This window comes from Tursiops truncatus, chromosome 4 (genome assembly GCF_011762595.2).
Source record: "Tursiops truncatus isolate mTurTru1 chromosome 4, mTurTru1.mat.Y, whole genome shotgun sequence".
Lineage (NCBI taxonomy): Eukaryota > Metazoa > Chordata > Mammalia > Artiodactyla > Delphinidae > Tursiops > Tursiops truncatus.
The window spans coordinates 61748185-61774563 of NC_047037.1; the positions used below are offsets into that span (position 1 = coordinate 61748185).

The following is a 26379-nucleotide window of genomic DNA, read 5'->3' on the forward strand; positions in this document are numbered from 1 at the left end:
AATAGCCATATGAAAGAAGTGCATAGGGCAAGGCATGGGGGGAAGAGGGTGCCCGAAGCTTCAGTGCCCTCTCTTGGCATACCATCTTCCCAGTATATCAATGTGCTCACCAATTCAGAAGTTCCTTGAACCTCAGCATTTAGGGTTTTTTATTGGAAGTTCCATTACATAGCCATGATTGATTAATTCACTGGCTGTTAGTGATTAGACTCAATATCTAGCCCCTCTTTCCTCCCCATACATGGGATTGGGGGAAGGACAGGGAGGGGAGAACTGAAAGTTCTAACCCTCTAGTCATGGCTTGATCTTTCTGGTGACCAGCTGCCGTCCTGAAACTATCTAGGGGTCCCCAGGTACCAGTCATCTCATTAGCATTCAAAAGGCACTCTTTTCACTCAGGAGAGTCCAAGAGTTTTAGGAACTACAAGACAGGAACCAGGGACAAAGACCAAATAATATTTTTTATTATACCACAAGTACTTACAGATGAACTGTGCCGTAAGAGCAGATAATGAGTAGACCTAATCTAGACATGAGAGGTCATGGAAGACTTCCTCAAAATGCCATGTTAGCTGCCTCTGAAGGAAAAAAAAGAAGATAAAGTTTAAGCTCAAGGGTAGGCAGGAGGAGGAGTATTCCAGTCAGGGAACAATATATAGAACAAAGAAAGCATCTCTGCTGGAACTAGGCATTGAGTATGATTGGATCTAGAGGGTGAAAGAATGGTATTAAATGAAATTAGTAGGTAAACAGGGACCATATTAATTATTTTTATGTTTGTGGTAAAGAAACAGGAAGACATTGAAGGGCTTTAAAGAAGGAATGATATGATATGATCAAAATAGTATTTTTTTTTCAGAATAGTACTTTTAAAAGAACTGCAGTGCAAAAAATGAATTGAAAGGGAAACAAGAATGGATGTAGGGAGACCAAGAATATTGAAATAATTTTGAGGAAAGGAATGGTAACTTGTACTAGGATGGTGGAAGTTGGGATGGAGAAAAGAGTACATATTTGAGATGTGTCTGAGATGAGTACAAAAAATCAAAATAATTAATATGGTCCCTGCCTACCTCACTAACTTCATCTCATACCACTGTCTTTCACCTTCTAGATTCAATTATGCTCAAGTTTTAGTTCTGTACTCTTTTCTGCTTTACAGCAGAGATCCTATATTTGAGAGGTAGAATTATCAGGACTCGGTGATAATAAATTGGTTGGTGGGGGAGACAAGACAGGGAGGAGTCAAAGATAACACCCAGATTTCTTGTTTAAACTCAAATGGATGGTGGTACCATTTACTGAGATGGAAAAAATGAACAAAGAACATATTTGGGAATAAGACAAAGAATTCATTTTTGGAGTTAGAGCTGTCTGCAGGACATACAGGTAAAGATGTTCAATATGTTTCTGGATTGAAAATTTTATTAGTCATCCAGAATGCTTCTTTGCTTGCATTTAGGAAAGAAAAAACAGGTCCTGTGATTTCTAGAATCTTTCCAAGCTGAATTCAAATGCAGATGGGGGAATCTTATTTATGCAGATACTTAAGGCTTTACATCTTGGGGCACTTAAGTGTTTTTTTTGTTTCAGTTACATTCTGTTGATAAATAACTTGTGATTACATGTGTATTATTGCCTGGATATTACCAATTAGATGTTTTTCTTTCTTCCTAGGTAGTCCTCAGAGGCTAAAATAGACTTTTTTCCTTTTTTTAAAAAACACAATTTTATATGCAATTATGTATTTTAATACATAATTTATAAACAGTAAAATTCACTTTCTGCAAGTTTTGGCAACCACCTTTACAGTCAAGACATAGAGCAGTATCATCACCTCCCTCAAAAGTCCCCCATAGCTCTTTGTAGTCAGCCTTTTCCTCCACCCTCCAATCCCTGGCAACCACTGATCCATTTGGAGTTAATTTTTAATAGCATGTGAGATAAGGATTGAGGTTCTTTCTTTTGCATATGGCTATCCATTGAATTGCCTTTGTACCTTAGTCAAAAATCAATTGACCATGTATATGCGGGTCTATTTCTAGACTTTCTATTCTGTTGCATTGATCTATGTATCTATCCTTGCTCCAATACTGTGTCTTTATAGTAAATCTGGATATCAGGTAGTGAGTCCTCAAAGTTTGTTCTTCTTTCTAACATTTGGCTATTCTACTTTTGCATATAAATTTAAAAATCAGCCTGTCAATTTCTACAAAAAAAAACTCATTCTTGGATTTTATTGGGATTGTGTTGAATATCTAGATCAACTGGGGAGGGTTGACATCTTAGTGATATTGAGTCCAATCCATTAACATGGTATAGCTCCCACTTTATTTAAATCTTCTTTGATTCATTTCATCAGTGTTCTATAGTTTTTGGCATATAAATCTTGTGGTAGTTTTGTAAGATTCATTTCTAAGTATATGATGACTTTTGATGCCATTATATATTTTACTGTTTTATATTTCTTTTTTTTTTAATTTGGCTGCATCAGGTCTTAGTTGTGGCACATGGGATCACCATTGCAGCATGCGGGATCTTTTGTTGAGGCGTGTGGGCCCTTTGTTGTGGCACACGGGCTCCAGAGTGTGCAGGCTCAGTAGTTGCGGTGCTCAGACTCTCTAGTTATGGTGCATGGGCTCTAGAGCACGTGGGCTCAGTAGTTGCGGTGCGCGAGCTTAGTTGCCCCACGGCATGTGGAATCTTAGTTCCCTGACCAGGGATCAAACCCACGTCCCCTGTATTGGAAGGCAGATTCTTAACCATTAGACCATGAGGGAAGTCCCTGTTTTATATTTCAGTTTCTAATTGTTCATTCCTAGAATATAAAAATACAATTTATTTTTGCATGTTGATCTTTTATCTAGTGACCAGTGCACCTTACTAAGCTTACTTATTAGTACCAGTACTTTTTTGTAGATTCTTTGGTATTTTATACATAGACAATCATATCAAATGCAAATAATGACTGTTTTATTTCTTCCCTTCCAATTTTATACCTTTTATTTCTTTTTCTCACCTTGTTGCATTGGCCTCCAGTACAGCGTTGAATAGGAATGGTAAGAATAGACATCCTTGTCTTGTTACTGATCGTAGGGAGAAAGTATTCAGTTTTTCATTATTAAGTATAATGTTAACTGTAGGCTTTTTGTGTGTAATCTTTATATCATGTTTAGGAAGTTTCCTTTTATTCCATATTTTGTTCAGGATTTTTTCCATGAAAGGGTGTTGAATTTTGAAGACATTTATACTACATTAGTTGCCGTGTTCCCACGTCCCCACACCTCACACAAGAAAGACAGTAATCTGTTTCATTGACTTCCTGCCTGCCTGCTCTCAGAGCATCGAGAAGAGGGAAATTATTTTGAAATTGGATCTATATGTCAAAGACAACTTTATTTCTGAAGCTATCCCATTCTGCAGGGCAGGAGAGGCGACTCAACCTTTTCATTCTTTAGGAAAACCCAAGTGAGATTACTGATCAGATCCTCTTGAAAATCTCTGTTTGATGCTTCCTAATTAATGAAGCAAAATAGAATGAGAACTATCTTGGATTTCTTAAATTTTCCTCTAGCTGTCTGTCTCCTTTGTTTTTCTAGCTAAGATATTGTAAAAAGATCTAGTGGGTTGGTAATGCAAGGAAAGAGAAAATGAAATTTATCAAATACATGCTTTAGATGTTTATGCTAATCTTCACAACAAGTTTAGCTGAAGGAACTGTATGTAGCTAAGAGAGGGAGGGCCAGTATTTGAATTCAAGTTTTTAGAACTGTCATCACCCTCAGTTTTCCTGCCTCCAATCTGTTCCATTTTTAGCATTCTGGCTTTATTGAAACCTGACAAAGCTGATTTTTAAAATATATCTATACTATGTCGGCTGTGCTAACTTAAGATTTCTTACCATTGTATGAGCCATTCACATTTTTAATTGTAAGAGAATTTAAAATGAAAATACTAATTCTATATATGATGGTTTTTATCAAACTTAATTTCATGAAAGTTCTACTTTGCTCTTTTAATTTCCTTTGAAAATCTATCACCCTTGGTTATTAAGTTCTAAGCCAGTGCATGGAGAGAAGCAGAGGTATGTGTCCCAGTGACTTCAAAATGAAGCTGAGGTTGCTGGTCAGCTTCCACCTGTTGCTTCCTACCCTCAGTAGATACTGAATACATTTGAAGCTTTTCACTGCCCTTGTAATGTGATCCTTCTGTCAAATAGCTTTTTATTTCATCCTTTTCCAGGACTTGAGATGATTGACTTTTACTTCTTCAATTACTGACTCTGACTTAACAGGATGCAACAGTTACCCTCAAAACTGTGGTTTGGTGGGTAAAGTCTTTCTTCTTGCCTCTCTTAACCTCATTTCTGTTTTTCACAACTGGTGAAAAACAAAAATGTGACACATCAATTGCCTCCCAACAGGTCTGCACAGACATGATTGGAGTTATTCCCCCAGAAAGCCTGCTTTCCTTTGAAATAAGCATTTTATTCTTTGAAAGCAAATGAAAAGAAATAACTCAAATTTCTTTCTTTCTTTCCTTATCTCCATTCCCCCTCCACCTCAGGTTTGCAGTAGCTCAATCTGAAATATAGGTCCAAAGAGTAGACCTTGAAAGTCTGATTTTCTGTTTTGCTTTTGGTATATATTACTCACAGATAAAATACATTTGAGAAACTAATTTCAACTGAAGTTCTCATCATGCTATTATATTTTCTCAACAAATGTTATTCCAATAGAATAGAATAGAATAGGAGTAATTTTATCTTAGATTATTCTTTTATTAAATTTATAGTAGCAAATAACTATCTTAATTGGCACTGATTAGCATTAGAAAAAATTAACTTGCTATTCATTTAAAAAATAATAATTCTTGGTCAACAGCAACTTGATATAAATTCAAAGAAGTATAATTGAAGATTTACTAGATTTTAGTTTTAACATTAGTATATTATTAACAGAGTTTAGAGTGCTTGAGAGATAGTAATAAGCTAACACATAACACATTATGTGCCAGAAACATTCCAGTCGTTATTCCTTTTAAAACTTCAAAAACCAAGAGCATTTGGAGACTTATTAGAAAGCCTTATTATGTATTGCTTGATATCTTTTCAGAATTGGATATATCATCACTTATCAGTAAAAAGCCAGGTACATTAGTCCAGTATCAGAGTTTTTTGTTTTTTCAGTAAGAGGTAAACATCTGAAGAAGAAGGGGATTGGAAGTAAACATATAGCTGCCTACTCATCCTTTAATAATCACAAAAGGAGAGAATTAAAAGAAATAACCTGATATTTTCCCTGGTACTTGGAGTTGGTTTTATTTCTTGGTCTTTAGAATTGTCTAAGAAAATGTTTTGTCTTTTGGGATAAATTTACAAATAAAGTCAAAAGGAAGTATTTACAGCTTTGAAGAAATTATTCAGTAAATGACATTTATGCTCACTGGTCATAATTTCCTATTAACCATTAAGCATTGCTTATTGATTTTGGATTCCCACTATAAATTGGAGATTTGTTTTACATGCCATTTAATGAAATAGAAACACTGGTATTAATGCCCTGTTTTCATTTGTCCATTTTTAAAGAGTATTAGCTCCCTGTTATAAATATGTTAGATTCAAATTAAATGCTAAAAAATGAGATTTCCATTTTTGGTGATAGCAGCATTTCTCAAAAGAGTATCTTCTAAATTAAACTTACAAATTAAATGAAGATTAATATGTCTCGGAAGTGCAGAGAGGTGATAAATAATCCTAATATAAATGAATCTGTTTGAGGAGATTATTGCCCATTTTCCAATAATCTTGTTATTATACCCTAGTATTAAGTGATTCATTACTTCAGCCAATATATAATATATGCCTACTTTGGACCAAACACTAGTCTTGGTACCAAGTATACACTGGTGAACAACAACAAAAAAATAGTTCATAACATCATGTAGCTTACCATCTAGTAAGAGAGCTAGACAGTAATTAAGTAAACAAACTATCAAACATATAATTTCAAATTGTGATAGGTATGTGAGTGCTATGAGGGGAAAGAATAGAATGTTATAGGAAGAATAACAGAAGGGAAACCTACTTTTTATTGGGTGGTCAGGGGATATCTATCTGCAGAGATGAAAATAAGATGCTACCAGACCTGGGAAGAACATTCCAAGCAAAAGAGAACAGCAAGCACAGAGGAACTGAGGAGGGAAATGACTTGTTCAAGGAACTGAAAAAAGATCAGTCTGGAACATAGTGACTAAAGAGGAACATAGCAAGGAATAAGGTTTAAGAGATAGGCAGGGCCAGATCCTTATTAGAATGTAAGACTCTGGTGAAGAGTTTAGTTTATATTCTTAAAGTAAGAATAAAAAGGATTTAAAACAAGGGAATTCATACCATCAATTGATTGTGACTGTGGAAAATGGATAGACAGCCACACCTCTATTACTGTCCAAGTCTTCACCTCTTTGCCAGACCAGCGTAACAATCAGATTCTTAAGATTCTATAAATTTGGTCACTTCCCTTTGATCCAGAAAACGCTTGTGTCCAAGGGACCGAAGGAAGACAATAGTACCGAGAAAGTGTTTCCAGTCTCTGCGTAGAACTAAAGCTTTGCTGGAAGTATGGGCGAAGGGCATAAAAAAGTTTTGTTGTCCAATAAAATGTGAAAAAATATTGAACTTCACCAGTGATCAAAGAAATACCAGTTAAAATAGCATTTTAATGCCATTTAAAAAAAACTTATTAAACTGGCAAAGTTTTAAAAATACATATTAAACTGGCATACATTAAAAATACTAATGCAGGGACTTCCCTGGTGGCACAGTGCTTAAGAATCTGCCTGCCAATGCAGGGGACACGGGTTCCAGCCCTGGTCTGGGAAGATCCCACATGCTGCGGAGCAACTAAGCCATTGTGCCACAACTACTGAGCCTATATGGTCAACTAATCAATCACAAAGGAGGCAAGGATATACAATGGAGAAAAAACAGTCTCTTCAATAAGTGGTGCTGGGAAGACTGGACAGCTACATGTAAAAGAATGAAATTAGAGCACTCCCTAACACCATATACAAAAATAAACTCAAAATGGATTAAAGACCTAAATGTAAGACCAGACACTATAAAACTCTTAGAAGAAAACATAGGAAGGACACTCTGACATAAATCACAGCAAGATCTTTTTTGACCCACCTTCTAGAGAAATGGAAATAAAAACAAAAATAAACAAATGGGACCTAATGAAACTTAAAAGCTTTTGCACAGCAAAGGAAGCTATAGACAAGACTAAAAGACAACCCTCAGAATGGGAGAAAATATTTGCAAACGAATCAATGGGCAAAGGATTAATCTCCAAAATATATAAACAGCTCATGCAGCTCAATATTAAAAAAAAACAAACCCCAGTCCAAAAATGGGCAGAAGACCTAAATAGACATTTCTCCAAAGAAGACATACAGATGGCCAAGAGGCATATGAAAAGCTGCTCAACATCACTAATTATTAGACAAATCAAAAGTACAATGAGGTATCACCTCACACTGGTTAGAATGGGCATCATCAAAGAATCTACAAACAACAAATGCTGGAGGACTTCCCTGGTGGCGCAGTGGTTAAGAATACGCCTGCCAATGCAGGGGACACGGGTTCGATCCCTGGTCTGGGAAGATCCACATACTGCGGAGCAACTAAGCCTGAGCGTCGCAACTCCTGAGCCCACGCACCTAGAGCCCATGCTCCGCAACAAGAGAAGCCACCTCAACAAGAAGCCCACGTGCCGCAGTGAAGAGTAGCCCCCGCTCGCCACAAGTAGAAAAAGCCTGCACACAGCAACGAAGACCCAACGCAGCCAAAAATAAATAAAATAAATTAAAACAAATGCTGGAGAGGGTGTGGAGAAAAGGGAACCCTCTTGCACTGTTGGCGGGAATGTAAATTGATACAGCCCGTGTGGAGAACAGTATGTTCCTTAAAAAACTAAGAACAGAATTACCATATGAGCCAGCAATCCCACTACTGGGCATATACCCAGAGAAAACCATAATTCAAAAAGACACATGCACCCCAATGTTCATTGCAGCACTATTTACAATAGCCAGGTCATAGAAGCAACCTACATGCCCATCGACAGATGAATGGATAAAGAAGATGTGGTCCATATATACAATGGAATATTAGCCATAAAAAGGAACAAAGTTGGGTCATTTGTAGAGACGTGGATGGACCTAGAGACTGTCACATAGAGTGAAGTAAGTCAGAAGGAGAAGAACAAATATCGTATATTAATGTATATATGTGGAATCTAGGGAAATGGTACAGATGAACCAGTTTGCAAGGTAGAAATAGAGACACAGATGTAGAAAACAAATGTATGGACACCAATGGGGGAAATTGGGTGTGGGTCGTGGTGGGATGAATTGGGAGATTGGGATTGACATATATACACTAATATGTATAAAATAGATAACTAATAAGAACGTGCTGTATAAAAAATAAATTTAAAGAAAAAAAAAGAAAGGTATACCTACAGGGTCTTCCATTTCACTAAGAGTCTTTTGGGGGATAAATGGACAAAATATATAAAAGAATGGTTCTCAAGACATTGGACCTCAAGCCGTGAAGGAGAATAACCCTTGAGAGACAATAAACAAATGATGTACTAAAGTACTGCTGGAGGAAAGTTTCCAAGCCGCTGCACAGGGAGGGAGAACCAAGACAGAGCTCATCAGTATCTCTGATTTTGGACAGAGCAGGGAGTCCAGGGAAAACAAGGGCTAGAGTTCACAGGAGAGAGCCACACAGAGAGAGGGCTTCAGAGATCTGCAGAAGGCAACCTTGAGTTGAATACTGACCCACTCATGTTTGTGAGTAAATGACTCAAGGCCAGAAAAAGGAGCACCCAAAAGTATTAGAGGTAGCAGTGCCCCAAATTCATATATAGCCAGGAATACTGCAAGCTGGAAAATGTCATAATTCACAGGGCAGCACTGAGAGTACTAAGTAAGGGTTTGACCTCAATAGTGCGGGAAGAGTTAACCCTAGACTAGCTGCTGTTTTGATCCCACGCAACAAAACTTAACAGCAAAATTTAAAGAGATCAAATTATTTCTATGTATTTTAACAACATCCCAGAACAAAGTTCAAGATTATGTTAAGGATTACAGGAACATCTAACCGAACAAAGTAGAATTCACAGTGCCTGGCATTTGATCAAATACTACAAGGCATGCAAGAAAGCAGGAACATACAGGTCATAAAAAGGAGAAAAAAATCGATTACATGACATTTTGGAACAGGCAAGTTATGGAGATAGTAAAAAGATCATTGGTTGCCAGGGGTGGTCGGGGGGGAAGGATGAAGAAACAGAACAGAGGATTTTTTAGTGTGGTGAAGATATTCTGTATGATACTATTGATATAATGATGGATATAAGTCATTATGCCTTTGTCCAAATCCATAGAATGTGCAAGGCCAAGGGTGAACCCTAATGTAAACTATGGACTTTGGGTGATAATGATGTGTCAATGTAATTTGTCATCAGTTATAACAAATGCTCCACTCTGGTGGGAGATGTTGATAATAGGGGAAGCTGTACATCTGTGAAGCATGCCACATGTGAAGTATCTCTGTACCTTCCTCTCAATTTTGCTATGAACCTAAAACTGCTCTTAAAAAAATAGTCTTAAAAAAAAAAATCCCCTGCCTTCCCTTTGTGCTCTACAACCAAAAGAAAGAAACTCCTACTAGGGAATGTATCTACTATGTACATACAACTGTGCTATAGATTGGAATATTAGCTGAAGTTAATGGCAGAGAATGACAGTATAAACTAATAAGAGCATTAGATAAATCTTATTAATTAAGTAATGAGTATTCTCATGAAGAAAGAACATAGGCTGTCACAGGGCTTGGTCTCTAGAACTGACCTCTGCCTTACTACATGAGCTTGAGAAAGTAATTAACTCTCCCCTCTCTCCCTCTATCCCTTCCTTCTTTCCACCAGGATGAAAACATAAATCTTTCTTAGTGTCTCATTGAGGCATGGTGAAAACAGTATGTAGGTCTGCACAGACCTACTAGAGAATGGACTTGAGGACACGGGGAGGGGGAAGGGTAAGCTGGGACAAAGTGAGAGAGTGGCATGGACATATACACACTACCAAATGTAAAGTAGATAGCTAGTGGGAAGCAGCCGCATAGCACAGGGAGATCAGCTCGGTGCTTTTTGACCACCTAGAGGGGTGGGATAGGTATGGTGCGAGGGAGGGAGACGCAGGAGGGAAGAGATATGGGGATATATGTATACGTATAGCTGATTCACTTTGTAATAAAGCAGAAACTAACACACCATTGTAAAGCAATTATACTCCAATAAAGATATTTAAATAAATAAATTTTTTTAAGCAGCCATTAAAAAAAATCACTTTGACTAAATCCCAGATTTTTCACACTAGCACACAATGCCATTCATTTAATTTTTTTCAGTTTCTGTTTTTGTGTCTTCTACTCACAAGTTATAAGAAAGGATATATTAAAATTAACTTATGAATTAAAAAAACCAATCCATTGAAACAGACCCAGAAATGGCACATATGATAGGATTAGTAGATAAGAACATTAAAACAGTTATTATAATTATATTGCATATGTTCAAGAAGCTAGAGGAAGGATTGAACATAAGAGCCAACCAAACATCTAGAGATTAAACCTACAGTGTATGAGATGAAGAACACAGTAGATGGGGTTAACAGCATAAGGACATTGCAGAAGAAAGGATTAGTGAACTTGACTGTATAGCAATAGAAACTATCCCAAATCAAACACACACTGAAAAGAAATGAATGACTATGAACTACAGAACAACTTCAACTAGCAAGATATACATGTAATTGGAGTTCTGCAAGAAGTAAGGGAAGGGATAGGACAGAAAAAGTATTTGAAGAAACTTAATACAGAGTTCCAATTCCAATAAGGGCAGGGCAGCCTGTATTGGACAACCCTTCTGCCAGTAACAATTATATAGACAAAGTATTGTTTAGAGAGCAACCAGAAGCAGGCAGAAACCTTAGAGAACACAAACCTTGACATAAGGGAAGCAAACTAGAGGAGCTCTACATTTAATGAGGTTTTTTTCCCTTTATCACACATTTCAGTTTGTCTTGGAGAACTGGGGGAAAAGAGCTTATAGTAGTATTCTTATTGGATGAAGAAACAGAGTTCAAGACTACCAAAGCAGTTGTAAATTGAGAGGCCATCTCAGAAGGAAGGGAGCCAGGGAGGAGGGAGCCCTAAATTCTTTTTACAGGTTTCTAAGTTGCACATACACAAACAGTGCTTCAAGAAACCATGCAGAAAGTAGCATCAGGAGGAGTAAAGCACTGAGCAGAGATATCAGCAAGTGCATAGTGCTGAATTTGAGTGCAAGCCCTGCCAAATTTGAGGGATTGATAAACATCTCAGGTTTTGTATTGAAACTGCAAAAGGACCATGCCTTATGCCTAAGCGCCACCCTAAGACTAAGGGCAAAAGTAAAATAAATCCTTTCTAACAAAGCCAAAGGCCAAGCTATTATAAGATCAGTAGGAAGAAGGAAAATATAACCTAAAATCAAGAGAAAAACATCAATAGAAGCAGATCTATGGATGACCTAGATATTGGAATTGGGAGTCAAGGACTTTAAAATAGAAATTATAAATAAGTTAAAGGATTTAGAGGACAAAGATCAGCAGAATGATTGGATACATAGGGAAATCTCAGCAGATAAATGGAAACTAAAATAAAATAAAACCAAATGTAAATTCTAGAGTTAAAAAAATAAGATGAAAATTTCATTAGATATCAACAGCATTTTTAACACTGAGACAAATGTTATCTGTAAATTTGGAGAGAGTTCAATAGAAATAATCCTGATAGAAGCACAGAGACTAAAAGGGTTGAAAATAAGTGAAGAGAGCTCTCAGTAACCTGTGAAATGATATCAAGAAGTCCTAACGTATGTATCACTGGTGAGGAGAGAGAGAGAAGTGGAGGGGGGGGACTGAGAATTTCCCACATTTGGTGAAAAACATTAACCCGTATGTCCAAAAACTCAGCAAACTGCTAGTGGCATAAGTACAAAGAAAACCACATTCAGACACATCTTGGTCAAACTGCCAAAACCAAAGATAAAGAGGAAATCTTAAAAAGCAGCCAAAGAAAAGACAATAATAAGAATGATGACTGATTTCTCATAAAAAGAGGGTGGGGAGGAGAAGCCAAGTGACAATAAATGGCATCTTTAAATACTAAAGAATGGTAATACGGTGCTTATATTGTATGTTACATAACATTCCCAGTGGGGTCTAGGGCAGCATCCCATAATCAAATGCTTACGTGGGATAAATAAAGACTATAAATAGCCTCACTTCAGGTCAGGTTTTGCTGTCAGATAACTTTTGGTGCCAAAAGTTTTTAAAAAGTACTTTTGATTTCAGAGCTTTTTGGATTTTAGAATTATAATAAAAGGATTTGTGGATATATTTTACTTGTCAGGAGGAGAACTGGCAATATATATTTATAAATGTCTACACTCTTAGAAGTGGGACTTAGAAGAATCTGTGCAATGAAAGTAACACATGAAGAGTGTATACCGAGTGTTACACAAGGATGTTTATGACAGCATTTTTTAAATAATTTAAAAAATTGAAAACAACCTAAATGTCCCAATACTTTCCTAATACTTGGTTAAATTAGTTATGTTGTATGTATGCAATGAATGCACTGCTTTATAGCCATGAAAAAGCATGTTGTCAGAGAACATTGATATGGTGAAATAAACTCAATATGTTACATGAAAAGATCACAAAGCTGTGTGATTCCAAATGTTAGTAGTAGTTATTGCTGTGTGGTTGGATTGTCATTTTTATTTGCTTTATTTTGCTCTTTTGTATTTCTTTTTTTTTCAACATCTTTATTGGAGTATAATTGCTTTACAATGGTGTGTTAGTTTCTGCTTTATAACAAAGTGAATCAGTTAAACATATACATATGTTCCCATATCTCTTCTTCATTCATGAACAGTATTCCTTTGGTAATCAGAAAAATCAAGGCTTGTTTTTAAAAAAGCAAGGTGATAAGGAAGATATTCCTATTGCTATCAAACTTCAGATCAGATTGCTTCTCTAAGTTAGGAATCATTTTATTAACAAAGATCACAAAAGTTTAGCATTATTAAGGCCTTGGCTTAATATATCATCTATATCCCCAGATCTAGTGTTCTGCACACCTGGATTTAAAGTGTCTTTTAAGCTGCATTGCCTGAGGCATTTCCAGAAGGAATCCTTTTAAACAAAAAATAAGACCATTCGTAAGTGATGCTGAACCATTTCTGTTGCCACTTCAAACACTCTCTGACTTAATCTCCAGAGAACAGCTTTCTCAGATAAATTGTCCAGCACCACGTCTAGTTTTTGGCTTGTTTTAAAAAGTCTGTAGATCTTTTTATGAGTTCATTTTTTTAAGCTTAAATATCTACTTTGCTTTGAAATCTATTTTCTCCCTTTTCAAAAAGAGCATACCAGGAGTTAAAATTGGATCACATTCAGCAAACTACATCATACATCTGGAGTAAATTCCAGAGTATTAATGTCATTGTATGTTAAAGGAAAGACTTTCAAGTCTAATTTTTGCAGACCTGCTAAATCTTAAAGGACAGTCTGTATAGCCAGCAGTTTTGATCCCAGAGCTGAGGTATGTTTTCTAAAGTTATTCTGAAAGTCAGAGGGGAAAGGCATAAAAGACTGCAACATGGTCCTGTTTGAATAGATGGATGCCGCAGTGATAGGAAATGTCTTTATCATTATATACTGTAGGCTGTTAGAATTAAACTGTTAGAATTGGAACAGCCTTGAGAACTTGAGGCCAGTAGCTCTCCCAGTACTCATATCTCTTCTATATCATTGTAGATAGATAGTATCTAGTATCTATTGAACTACATGTAATAATTATTTTTCCTTATAAGTTAATAAGTAGATATTCTGATTTCATACCTTAGTCTCTGTGTACTTAATATTTGCTAGAATTTACTGCTGAAACCATGTGAACTTGGAGTTTTCTTTGTGGGAAAGTTTGATAAAAAACTCAATTTCTTTAATAAATACAGGGCTATTCATATTTTCTTTTTGATCTTGGGTCCATTTTTATAAGTAGTTTTTAAGGAAGTATGCTTTTCATTTATTTATTGGCATAAAATTATTCTTAATAGGCTCCTATTGACTTTTTTTCTTTCTTTTTTTTAAAGATCTTTATTGGAGTATAATTGCTTTACAATGGTGTGTTAGTTTCTGCTGTAAAACAAAGTGAATCAGCTATACATATATGTATATCCCCATATACCCTCCCTCTTGCATCTCCCTCCCATCCTCGCTATCCCACCCCTCTAGGTGGTCACAAAGCACCAAACTGATCTCCTTGTGCTATGCGGCTGCTTCCTACTAGCTATCTGTTTTACATTTGGCAGTGTATATATGTCAATGCCACTCCTCTCACTCCATCCCAGCTTACCCTTCCCCCCTCCCCATGTCCTCAAGTCCATTCTCTACGTCTGCGTCTTTATTCCTGTCTTGCCCCTAGGTTCTTCAGAAACTATTTTTTTTTCTTAGATTCCATATATATGTGTCAGCATATGGTATTTATTTTTCTCTTTCTGACTTACCACACTCCGCATGACAGACTCTAGGTCCATCCACCTCACTACAAATAACTTAATTTTGTTTCTTTTTATGGCTGAGTAATATTCCATTGTATATATGTGCCACATCTTCGTAATCCATTCATCTGTCGATGGGCATTTAAGTTGGTTCCATGCCCTGGCTATTGTAAATAGTGCTGCAATGAACACTGGGGTGCATGTCTCTTTTATTAAATTATTATTATTTAACTTCTTTATTGGACTGTAATTGTTCTACAGTGGTGTGTTAGTTTCTGCTTTATAACGAAGTGAATCAGCTATACATATACATATATCCCCATATCCCCTCCCTCTTGCATCTCCCTCGCACCCTTCCTATCCCACCCCTCTAGGTGGTCACAAAGCACTGAGCTGATCTCCCTGTGCTATGCGGCTGCTTCCCACTAGCTATCTGTTTTACATTTGGTAGTATATATATGACCATGCCACTCTCTCACTTCATTCCAGCTTACCCTTCCCCTCCCCTTGTCCTCAAGTCCATTCTCTAGTAGGTCACATCTTTATTCCCTTCCTGCCCTTAGGTTCTCATGACCATTTTTTTTTCTTAGATTCCATATATATGTGTTAGCATACGGTATTTGTTTTTCTCTTTCTGACTTACTTCACTCTATATGACAGACTCTAGGTCCATCCACCTCACTACAAATAACTCAGTTTCGTTTCTTTTTATGGCTGAATAATATTCCATTGTATATATGTGCCACATCTTCTTTATCCATTCGTCTCTTGATGGACACTTAGGTTGCTTCCATGTCCTGGCTATTGTAAATAGAGCTGCAATGAACATTGTGGTACAAGACTCTTTTTGAATTATGGTTTTCTCAGGGTATATGCCCAGTAGTGGGATTGCTGGGTCGTATGGTAGTTCTATTTTTAGTTTTTTAAGGAACCTCCATACTGTTCTCCATAGTGGCTGTATCAATTTACATTCTCACCAACAGTGCAAGAGGGTTGCCTTTTCTCCACACCCTCTCCAGCATTTATTGTCTGTGCCTTTTTTGATGATGGCCATTCAGACTGGTGTGAGATGATATCTCATTGTAGTTTTGATTTGCATTTCTCTAATGATTAATGATTTTGAGCATTCTTTCATGTGTTTGTTGGCAATCTGTATATCTTCTTTGGAGAAATCTCTGTTTAGGTCTTCAGCTCATTTTTGGATTGGGATGTTTGTTTTCTTGATATAGAGGTGCATGAGCTGCCTGTAAATTTTGGAGATTCATCCTTTGTCAGTTGCTGCATTTGCAAATATTTTTTCCCATTCTGAGGGTTGTCTTTTTGTCTTATTTATGCTTTTCTTTGCTGTGCAAAAGCTTTTAAGTTTCATTAGGTCCCATATGTTTATTTTTGTTTTTATTTCCATGTCTCTAGGAGGTGGGTCCAAAAGGATCCTGCTGTGATTTATGTCATAGAGTGTTCTGCCTGTGTTTTCCTCTAAGAGTTTCATAGTGTCTGGCCTTATATTTAGGTCTTTAATCCATTTTGAGTTTATTTTTGTGTATGGTGTTAGGGAGTGTTCCAATTTCATATTTTTACATGTACCTGTCCAGTTTTCCCAGTACCACTTATTGAAGAGGCTGTCTTTTCTCCATTATGTATTCTTGCCTCCTTTATCAAAGATAAGGTGATCATATGTGCGTGGGTTAATCTCTGGGCTTTCTATCCTGTTCCATTGATCTGTCTTTCTGTTTTTGTGCCAGTACCATACTGTCTTGATTACTGTAGCTTCGTAGTATAGTCTGAAGTCAGGGAACCTGATTGCTCCAGCTCTGTTTTTCTTTCTCAAGATCACTTTGTCTATTCGGGGTCCTTTGTGTTTTCATACAAATTGTGAAATTTTTTGTTCTAGTTCTGTGAAAAATGCCAGTGATAGTTTGATAGGGATTGCATTGAATCTGTACATTGCTTTGGATAATAGAGTCATTTTCACAATGTTGATTCTTCCAATCCAAGAACATGGTATATCTCTCCATCTATTTGTATCATCTTTAATTTTTTTCATCAGTGTCATAGTTTTCTGCATACAGGTGTTTTGTCTCCTTAGGTAGGTTCATTCCTAGGTATTTTATTCTTTTTGTTGTAGTGGTAAATGGGAATGTTTCCTTAATTTCACATTCAGATTTTTCATCATTAGTGTATAGGAGTGCAAGAGATTTCTGTGCATTAATTTTTCTACTTTACCAAATTCATTGATTAGCTCTAGTAGTTTTCTGGTGGCATCTTTAGGATTCTCTATGTATAGTATCATGTCATCTGCAGACAGTGACAGCTTTACTTCTTTTCTGATTTGGATTCCTTTTATTTCTGTTTCTCTCTGATTGCTGTGGCTAAAACTTCCAAAACAATGTTGAATAATAATGGTGAGAGTGGGCAGCCAAGTCTTGTTCCTGATCTTCGTGGAAATGCTTTCAGTTTTTCACCATTGAGGCCGCTGTTGGCTGTGGGTTTGTCATATATGGCCTTTATTATGTTGAGGTAAGTTCCCTCTATGCCTACTTACTGGAGGGTTTTTATTATAAATTGGTGTTGAATTTTGTCAAAAGCTTTTTCTGCATCTCTTGAGATGATCATATGGTATTTGCTCAATTTGTTAATATGGTGTATCACATTGATTGATTTGCGTATAATGAAGAATGCTTGCATTCCTGGAATAAACCCCACTTGATCATCGTGTATGATCCTTTTAATGTGCTGTTGGATTCTGTTTGCTAGTATTTGTTGAGGGGTTTTGCATCTGTGTTCATCAGTGATATTGGTCTGTAGTTTTCTTTCTTTGTGACATCTTTGGTTTTGGTATCAGGGTGATGGTGGCCTCATAGAATGAGTTTGGGAGTGTTCCTCCCTATGCTATATTTTGGAAGAGTTTGAGAAGGATAGGTGTTAGCTCTTCTCTAAATGTTTGATAGAATTCGCCTGTGAAACCATCTGGTCCTGAGCTTTTGTTTGTTGGAAGATTTTTAATCACAGTTTCAATTTCAATGCTTGTGATTGGTCTGTTCATATTTTCTATTTCTTCCTGGTTCAGTCTCAGAAGGTTGTGCTTTTCTAAGAATTTGTCCATATCTTCCAGGTTGTCCATTTTATTGGCATGTAGTTGCTTGTAGTAATCTTTCATGATCCTTTGTATTTCTGCAGTGTCAGTTGTTACTTCTCCTTTTTCTTTTTTTTTTTCTTTTTTTTTTTTTTGCGGTCCGCGGGCCTCTCACTGTTGCGACCTCTCCCGCTGTGGAGCACAGGCTCCGGACACGCAGGCTCAGCAGCCATGGCCCACGGGCCCAGCCGCTCAGTTGCATGTGGGATCTTCCTGGAACGGGGCATGAACCCGTGTCCCCTGCATCGGCAGGCAGACTCCCAACCACTGCGCCACCAGGGAAGCCCTATGGGTGTTTTTAAAAAGGATCAATTTCCTTTTGATTTCTTCTTTGATCCAAGTGTTATTTCGAAGTGTGTAAGTTCCTAAATATTTGAGAATTTTTCCAGAAATCTTTCTGTTATTGATATCTAATTTATTTCTATTATAGTCAGAGAACATTCTTTGTGTGACTTGAATTCTTCAAAATTAATTGAAAATTGTTATTGACAGAAGATAATATATGTTGGTAAATGGTCCAGGCATACGTCATTTAATTGTGCTTTTCTTTATTGCACTTTTCAGATATTGCATTTTTTTTTTTTTTACAAATTGAAGGTTTGTGGCAACCTTGCATCAAGCAAGTCTTTTGGCACCATTTTTCCAACAGCATTTGCTTATTTTGCATCTCTGTGCCACATTTCGGTTATTCTCGCAGTATTTCAAACTTTTTATTATTATTTACATGGTGATCTGTGATCAGTGATCTTTGATGTTACTATTGTAATTGTCTTGGGTGCCACAAACTGCACTCACGTAAGATGGCAAACTTAATCTATAAATGTGTGTGTTCTGACTGTTCCACCTACCAGCTGTTCCCCTGTCTCTTTCCCTCTCCTTGGGCCTCCTTATACCCTGAGCAACAATAATTTTGAAGTTAGGCCAGTTGATAACCTTACAGTGGCCTCTAAGTGTTCAAGTGAAAGGAAGAGTCACACATCTCTCACTTTAAATCAGAAGGTAGAAATGATTAAGCTTAGTGAGAAAGTCTTGTCAAAAGCCAAGATAGGTCAGAAGCTAGGCCTCTTGTGCCAAACAGTTATCCAGGTTGTGAATGAAAAGTAATAGTTCTTAAAGGAAATTAAAAGCGCTACTTCAGTGAACATACAAATGATAAGAAAGCAAAATAGCCTTATGGTTCATGTGGAGAAAGTTTTAGTGGTCTGGATAGAAGATCAAATCAGCCATAAAATTCCCTTAAGCCAAAGCTTAATCCAGAGCAAGGTCCTAGTTGTCTTCAATTCTGTGAAGGCTGAGAGAGGTGAGGAACCTGAAGTAGAAAAGTTTGAACTTAGCAGAGGCTGGTTCATGAAGTGTAAGGAAGGAAGCCATAATGTAAGAGTGTAAGGTGAAGCAGAAAGTGCTGGTGTAGAAGCAGCAGCAAGTTATTCAGAAGATCTAGCTGAGATAATTTTTCAACATAGACAGAAACAGCCTTAATATTAGAAGAAGATGACTTGCCTTCTAGGACTTTCATAGCTAGAAAGGAGAAGTCAGTGCCGAGCTTCAAAGGACAGGCTGACTCTCTTGTTAGGGTCTAATGCAGCTGGTGACTTTAAGATGAAGCCAATGCTCATTTACCATTCCAAAAATCCTGGGGCCCTTAAGAATGATGCTAAATCTGCTCTGCCTGTGTTCTGTAAATGGAACAAATCCTGGATGGCAGCACATCTGCTTACAACATGGTTCACTGAATATTTCAAGCCCATTGTTGAGACATACTGCTCAGAAAAAGTTTCCTTTGAAAAATATTACTGCTCACTGACAATGCACCTGGTCACCTAAGGACTCTGATGGAGCTGTACAACAAGATGAATGTTGTTTTCATGCCTGCTAATACAATATCCATTCTGCAGCCCATGGATCAAGGAGTAATTTTGACTTTTAAGTCTCATTATGCAAGAAATACATTTCATAAGGCTATTGCCGCCAAAAGTAGTGATTCCACTGATGGATCTAAGAAAAGTCAATTGAAAACATTCTGGAAAGGATGCACCATTCTAGATGCCATTAAGAACATTGGTGATTTATGGGAAGAGGTTAAAATATCAACATTAACTGGAGTTGGGAAGAAGTTGATTCCAGCCCTCATGGATAACTTGGAGGGGTTGAAGACTTCAGTGGAGGAAGTAACTGCAGACGTGGTGGAAATAGCAAGAGAAGTAGAAGTGAAGCCTGAAGATGTGACTGAGTTGCTGCAATCTCATGATAAAACTTGAACAGATGAGGAGTTGCTTCTTATGAATGAACAAAGAAAGTGGTTTCTTGAGGTGGAATCTACTCCTGATGAAATGCTGTGAAGATTGTTGAAATGACAACAAAGGATTTATATTACATAAACATATAAAGCAGCAGCAAGGTTTGAGGGGATTGACTCCAATTTTGAAAGAAGCTTTACTGTAAATGCTGTCAAACAGCATTGCGTGTTACAGAGAAATCGCTCGTGAAAGGAAGAGTCAGTCGATGTGGCAAACTTCATCGTTGCCTAATTTTAAGAAACTGCCATGGCCACCCCAGCCTTCAGCAGCCACCACCTGATCAGTCAGCGGCCATCACCATGGAGGCAAGACCCTCCACCAGCCAAAAAATTATGACTAGGGGCTTCCCTGGTGGTGCAGTGGTTGAGAGTCCGCCTGCCGATGCAGGGGACACGGGTTCGTGCCCCGGTCCGGGAAGATCCCACATGCCGCGGAGCGGCTGGGCCCGTGAGCCATGGCCGCTGAGCCTGCGCGTCCAGAGCCTGTGCTCCGGAATGGGAGAGGCCACAACAGTGAGAGGTCCGCGTACCGAAAAAAAAAAAAAAATTATGACTTGCTGAAGGCTTACATGATGGTTAGTACTTTATAGCGATAATGTATTTTTAATTAAGGTATGTACATTGTTTCTTTAGACACAGTGCTCTTTAATAGACTACAGTATAGTGTAAACAACATTTTTTTTTTTTTTTTTGCGGTACACGGGCCTCTCACCGCTGTGGCCTCTCCCGCCGCGGAGCACAGGCTCCAGACGCGCAGGCCCAGCGGCCACGGCCCATGGGCCCAGCCGCTCCGCGGCATGTGGGATCCCTCCTGGACCGGGGCACGAACCCACGTCCCCTGCATCGGTAGGCGGACTCTCAACCACTGTGCCACCAGGGAAGCCCTGTAAACAACTTTTATATACATCGGGGAACCAGAAAGTTTGTGTGACTTGCTTTATTGCAGTATTCACTTTAATGCAGTGGTCTAGAACTGAATTCGTAATATCTCTGAGGTATACCTGTACTTGAAAAGAATATGTATGTATTCTGCCTTTGTTGGGTGGAGGGTTCTGTCAATGTCCCTATTCTATATCCTTCCTTTTTTAGTTTTTAAATTGAGATGTAATTGATATATGATATTGTGTAGTTTGAGGTGTTCCATGTGTTGGTTTGATACATTTATGTATTGCAGTATGATTACCACGATAGCCTTAGCTAACACCTTTATCATGTCAATAATTATCGTTTCTTTTTTTGGGTAGAGAACAGTGAAGATCTAGTCTCTTAGCAACTTTGAAGTTTATGATACAATATTGTTAACTATGATCACTATCTTGTGCCTTACATCTTCAGAACTTATTTCTCTACTAGTTGAAAGGTTATACCCTTAAACAGCATCCCCCCAACTACCCCCACCTCGCAGCCCCTGGTAACCACCATCTACTCTGTTTTTATGAGTTCAGTTTTTCTAAATTCCACATATGAGTGCTGTCATACAGCATTTGTCCTTCTCTGTCTGATTTCTCTCACTTAGCATCCTTGAGGATGCCCTCAAGGTCCATCCGTGTTGTTGCATATGGCAAGATTTCCTTCTTTTATGGCTGAATAATATTTCTGTGTGTGTGTGTGTGTGTGTGTGTGTGTGTGTGTCTGTGTATATATTATCACATCTTCTTTATCTGTTCAACTTCTGATGGATGCTTAGGTCGTTTCCATATCTTGGCTATTGTAAATAATGCTGCTCTGAACACTGGTGGGCAGATGTCTCTTCAAGATACTGATTTCAATTCCTTCTGGTATATACCCAGCTGTGGGATTGCTGGATGATATGGTAGTTAAGTTTGTAAATTTTTTGAGGAACCGCCATACTGTACCCATCTACATTCCCACCAACAATGTGTAAGGTTTCCCTTTCTCTACATCCTCACCAACGTTTGTTATCTTTTGTCTTTTTTTTATAAAAGCCATCCTAACTGGTGTGAGGTGATACCTCATTGTAGTTGTGATTTGCCTTTCCCTGATAAGTGATGTTGAGCATCTTTTCATGTACCTGTTATTCTTTTGTATATCTTCTTTGGAAAAATGTCTGTTCAGATCCTTTGCCCATTTTTTAAATTGAGTATATCCTTCCTAATCTTCATATTTGTTCTCTCATTTATTGAGAGAGATATGGAAATCTCTGACTGTAAAATCTATTTCTCCTTGCATTTCTATCAGTTTTTATTTTATGTACTTTTTAAAATTACTATTTATTGGAGTATAGTTGCTTTACAATGTTGTGTTAGTTTCTTCTGTACATCAAAGTGAATCAGTTATATGTATACATATATCCCCTCTTTTTTGGATTTCCTTCCCATTTAGTTCACCACAGATAATTGAGTAGAGTTCCCTGTACTATACAGTAGGTTCTCATTCGTTATCTGTTCTATACATAGTAGTGTATATATGTCAATCCCAATCTCCCAATTCATCCCACTCCCTCCTTCCTCCCTTGGCATCCGTAAGTTTGTTCTCTACATCTGTGTCTCTATTTCTGCTTTGCAAATAAGTTCACCTGTACCATTTTCTAGATTCCACATATGAGCGATCTTATACGGTATTTGTTTTTCTCTTTCTGACTTACTTCACTCTCTGTATGACAGTCTCTAGGTCCATCCACGTCTCTGCAAATGGCACAATTTCGTTCCTTTTTATGGCTGAGTAATATATGTATCACATCTTGTTTATCCATTCCTCTGTTGATGGACACTTAGGTTTAAGCTATTAGATGTGTAGACATTTAGGATTGTTACGTCCTCCTGATGAATTGATTCCTTTATCGTTATGCAATAATATATCCCTGGCAATAGTCTTTGCTCTGAAATCTAGTACTATCATGGTATATTTTTCCAATCTTTTTGCTTTTAATCTATTTGTGCCTTTATATTTAAAGTATGTTTCCTGCAGGCAGCATGTAGTTGGGTCTTGCTCTTTTATCTGACAGTCTCTTTCAACCTTTCCTGTATTTGAAGATCTTACTATATCATCAGTCTTCTCTTCTTAAGACTAAACATCCTTTTATTATGGCTTGGCTGATACTTTTTCTAAATCCTTCTATTATTATCAAACACTTGTGCATGTTTTGCTTAAAAGGGACATTAGATCAGAAGGGATACTCTGAGTTGGTCTCTGCAAGACGTGCTACTACATATCATGTCAGTTGATTTCCATTGTCCACAGAGATCTGTGTCTATTAGGTTCCTCACCACTTGGCTAAAACCAATTTGGACCATCTTTTCTACTTTTCTTACCCTAATCACATTTTTATCTTGTCTAACTACTGACTTTTTGATCTCCAGAGAAACTTCAAAGGGACTTAACAAAAAATCTATTCATTGTTCCCCTGAAAATGTCTGTTTTATCTCAGTTACATGAGTTCTAGTTGAATTATTTTAAGTATGGGTCAAATAAAGCTAGACTATAACTAAGAAGATATCAAAAGGTTTGCTTTTTTTTTTTTTTTTTTTTTAGGTAAAAATGTCCCCATCCTGTCATCCATCCAAAGGGGATCCTGCTGTTAAGAAGGTGAGTAAGTTTTAACGGCAAAAAGCCGACTTCCTCCTTCTGTGTATTTATTCTCCTCTGTTGAACCATGTTCTCAAAATGAGTGATTTTAAATCATTTTAATGCGTCAAAGTTTCTTTCTGATTGGATGCCTTAAAAAGGTGTCACCAGGACTTGTTGGCTCTTCCAGAGAAGCCAAATGGGGGTTTGGGTCTAGTATCAGTCTCTTGACAACTAGGGACTTTCATTGTTCTAGAATTCCCACCCTCTCTACCAGATGGGCATCCTGATATCAGTGAGTGGTAGCAGATGAAAGATATTTTAAGGATGAAAGGTACATAGTTTTTCTTAACAATGTACTTTCCCTCCAGATAGCTGTTCCTAAAGAAAACTGGTCTGAGGTATTAACATTTCAGCACATACCAGCTAAGTAAGACCTCAATAAATACTTGTGTGATAGAACTCTGATCTAGGCCATTTCAACCCTTGAATGTGAACTCTATGGCACAGATAGGTTGTTTGTCTTTGAAGTAATTCTCAGATGATGTCAAAAGAACCACTAAAATTCTTTTCTTTATCCAACTGCAACAGTGCAGTTGAAATATAGCAAACAGATTGACATTTTTGCTATGTTTTCTCTTACCATTTTTATTTCTCTGACAGTTGACTTGTCCCTGGTTGTAGGTGTGCTTTCCTTGCTCTTTTTTATGATTTCAGCCAGCATCCGTGTCGGGGAAGGATTGTAGAACAAAAATAACACCTTGCTGGCTCTGTTGACTAACAGCAGGTTCTAGCTTCAAAGCGGTGTGCCAAAAATGGATGCCTTTTCTCTGCCTTCAGAATCCCCTTTTCAAAGGAAAAAAAGAATAGAAACGAAATATGTTGTCTGAAAAGCCTTATAACGTGCTGCACGTGAAACCCTCTTTCACTCTTGTCAAGACAGCAAGGGCAGGCGAGACCACAGTGGTGATTGTTGCCGCTCAGAACCATCACACCGTAACATGAGGAGCTGGAAAGGGTGTCAGCCACTTAGTCGCACTCAGTAAGCAAAGGAGGAAACTGGAATCCAGAGGGAAATTTTTTACCTCTCTCAAATGTTCCATGGGACACACTTCTACCATAGAGGTTAAAAACACGTGCTCTGGATTCAGTGATTGACTCGTCTACTTTATCCGAATAACCTTGAGTAAGTCAGCCTCTCTGTTTCCTCCTCTGTAAAGTGATGATGCTCCTCTCAGAATTGCCCTAAAGATTAAATGAGAAACAATTTAAGTGCCCGACGCTGTGTTTGACACATATTAAGTACTCAGTAAATTATAACACAAGTACTCAGCTGTTACTGAAACTAGTATTAAAACACAAGTCTCCCAACTCCTAGTCAGATGTCCTTTCATCTGTCCTTTATTATGCTACTTATATACTATTGTCCATTCAGCAAGTATTTCTTTATACTAGATAGTGAGCTAAGAAGCAGACTACAGAGATTAAAAATACAATCCCTGTTCTCAAGGACCTCAGCATTTAATTGGAAAGGTAGACAGGTTGCACTGACAGTTACCAGACTACTTGACACGTGCCATGCAGGGTGCACAGGGTGCTGCAAGAGTGTGCGGGAGAGGCCCGGTTTTGAAATGACTAAGATCCTTTAGTACAACTCTTACATTCTTTATGGTAAAGAGTCCAGTGAAGAAACTTGAGAAATGGTTAGCTGCTCCCCTACAACTTTGTGACTAGATTGTAATGAAAGCAAATCCTACCATACTTAAAGACATTTATTAAATTAAGATCACAAAAACATTTTATCCAGTCGACATATCATGAATACCTTTTATTTTAGCAATGAGGGTCCATTTCTAATATTTACCATTCTTATTAATAAGACATTGATTTCACCAATGGAAAATTTTTCTGCTGTCTTTTGAGCTAATGAGCAAAGTCTTAGGTGTTGGTCAATATATGAACAGCTTTTAGGAGCTGCCTTTGGAAGTTCATGTGAGCTGCAGTTTCTGAAATGTGGATTCTTGTTTAGAGCCACTGACCACCCCTGACTTGAAGCCTAAACTTAATAGCACATACTTAATATTGTACTGTTTATGGTGTGTAGAATAACTTTAAAATATATATCATAACAGGTGCCTCTCCCAAACTAAGAGGTCAAGGAAGGCTTCCCAGTAGAGGTAAAGCTTGATCTAGCCTGGAAACACAAGGCAAAAGGTATTCCAGGCAGACATGGGTGAGCTAGGAAATGGAGGATGTTCTGTTTGTCTTAAGTATGGGATATTGCAGAAGCCTGGTGAAGTAAACGGGAGTCCAGATCACAGAGCCCCAGTCTGTGAGGTTTGCTTTTTATCTCAAGGGTAAGTGTTTCCATCAAACATGAGGCAGAAAGACCAATTAGAAGAAAAAAGGTCCTAAGCCTATGCTATGTTAATAGAATGAGGAGGTGAGATAGATTCAAGTCTCAGCCTTTTTATTCTCCCCGCAAACCTTTTTGACACCATGAGTTAGGTGTCCTTCCCTTTTTGAGCTCTCAGAGTACCCTGAACTAGTCCTTACAAACATACTTATCTGGCTGTGTTGAAATTGCCTCTTTGCTTATATGTGTCCCCCATTAGACTCTCTGCCTCATAAGGGCAGGGCCCGTAGCAGTTCTGTTTCCTGTTGTCTATCTAAGTGTAGAACAAAGTATGCAGTCATTCAGTACTTGTTGCGTGAACGAGAGAGACATGGAAGAGATTCCGTAG

The 26379-nt window shown here is 37.7% G+C and overlaps 1 protein-coding gene across 2 annotated transcripts in view; it reads left to right on the plus strand.

Moving 5' to 3' along the window:
- Positions 1 to 26379, plus strand: part of VPS8 (VPS8 subunit of CORVET complex) — a 304464-nt gene that overhangs the window by 225332 nt on the left and 52753 nt on the right. For both annotated transcript variants that reach the window (XM_073803975.1, XM_019946111.3), the window contains exon 45: positions 23603 to 23656. In XM_073803975.1, the coding sequence (XP_073660076.1) occupies positions 23603 to 23656 (54 nt within the window). The remainder of the gene's footprint in view (positions 1 to 23602; positions 23657 to 26379) is intronic.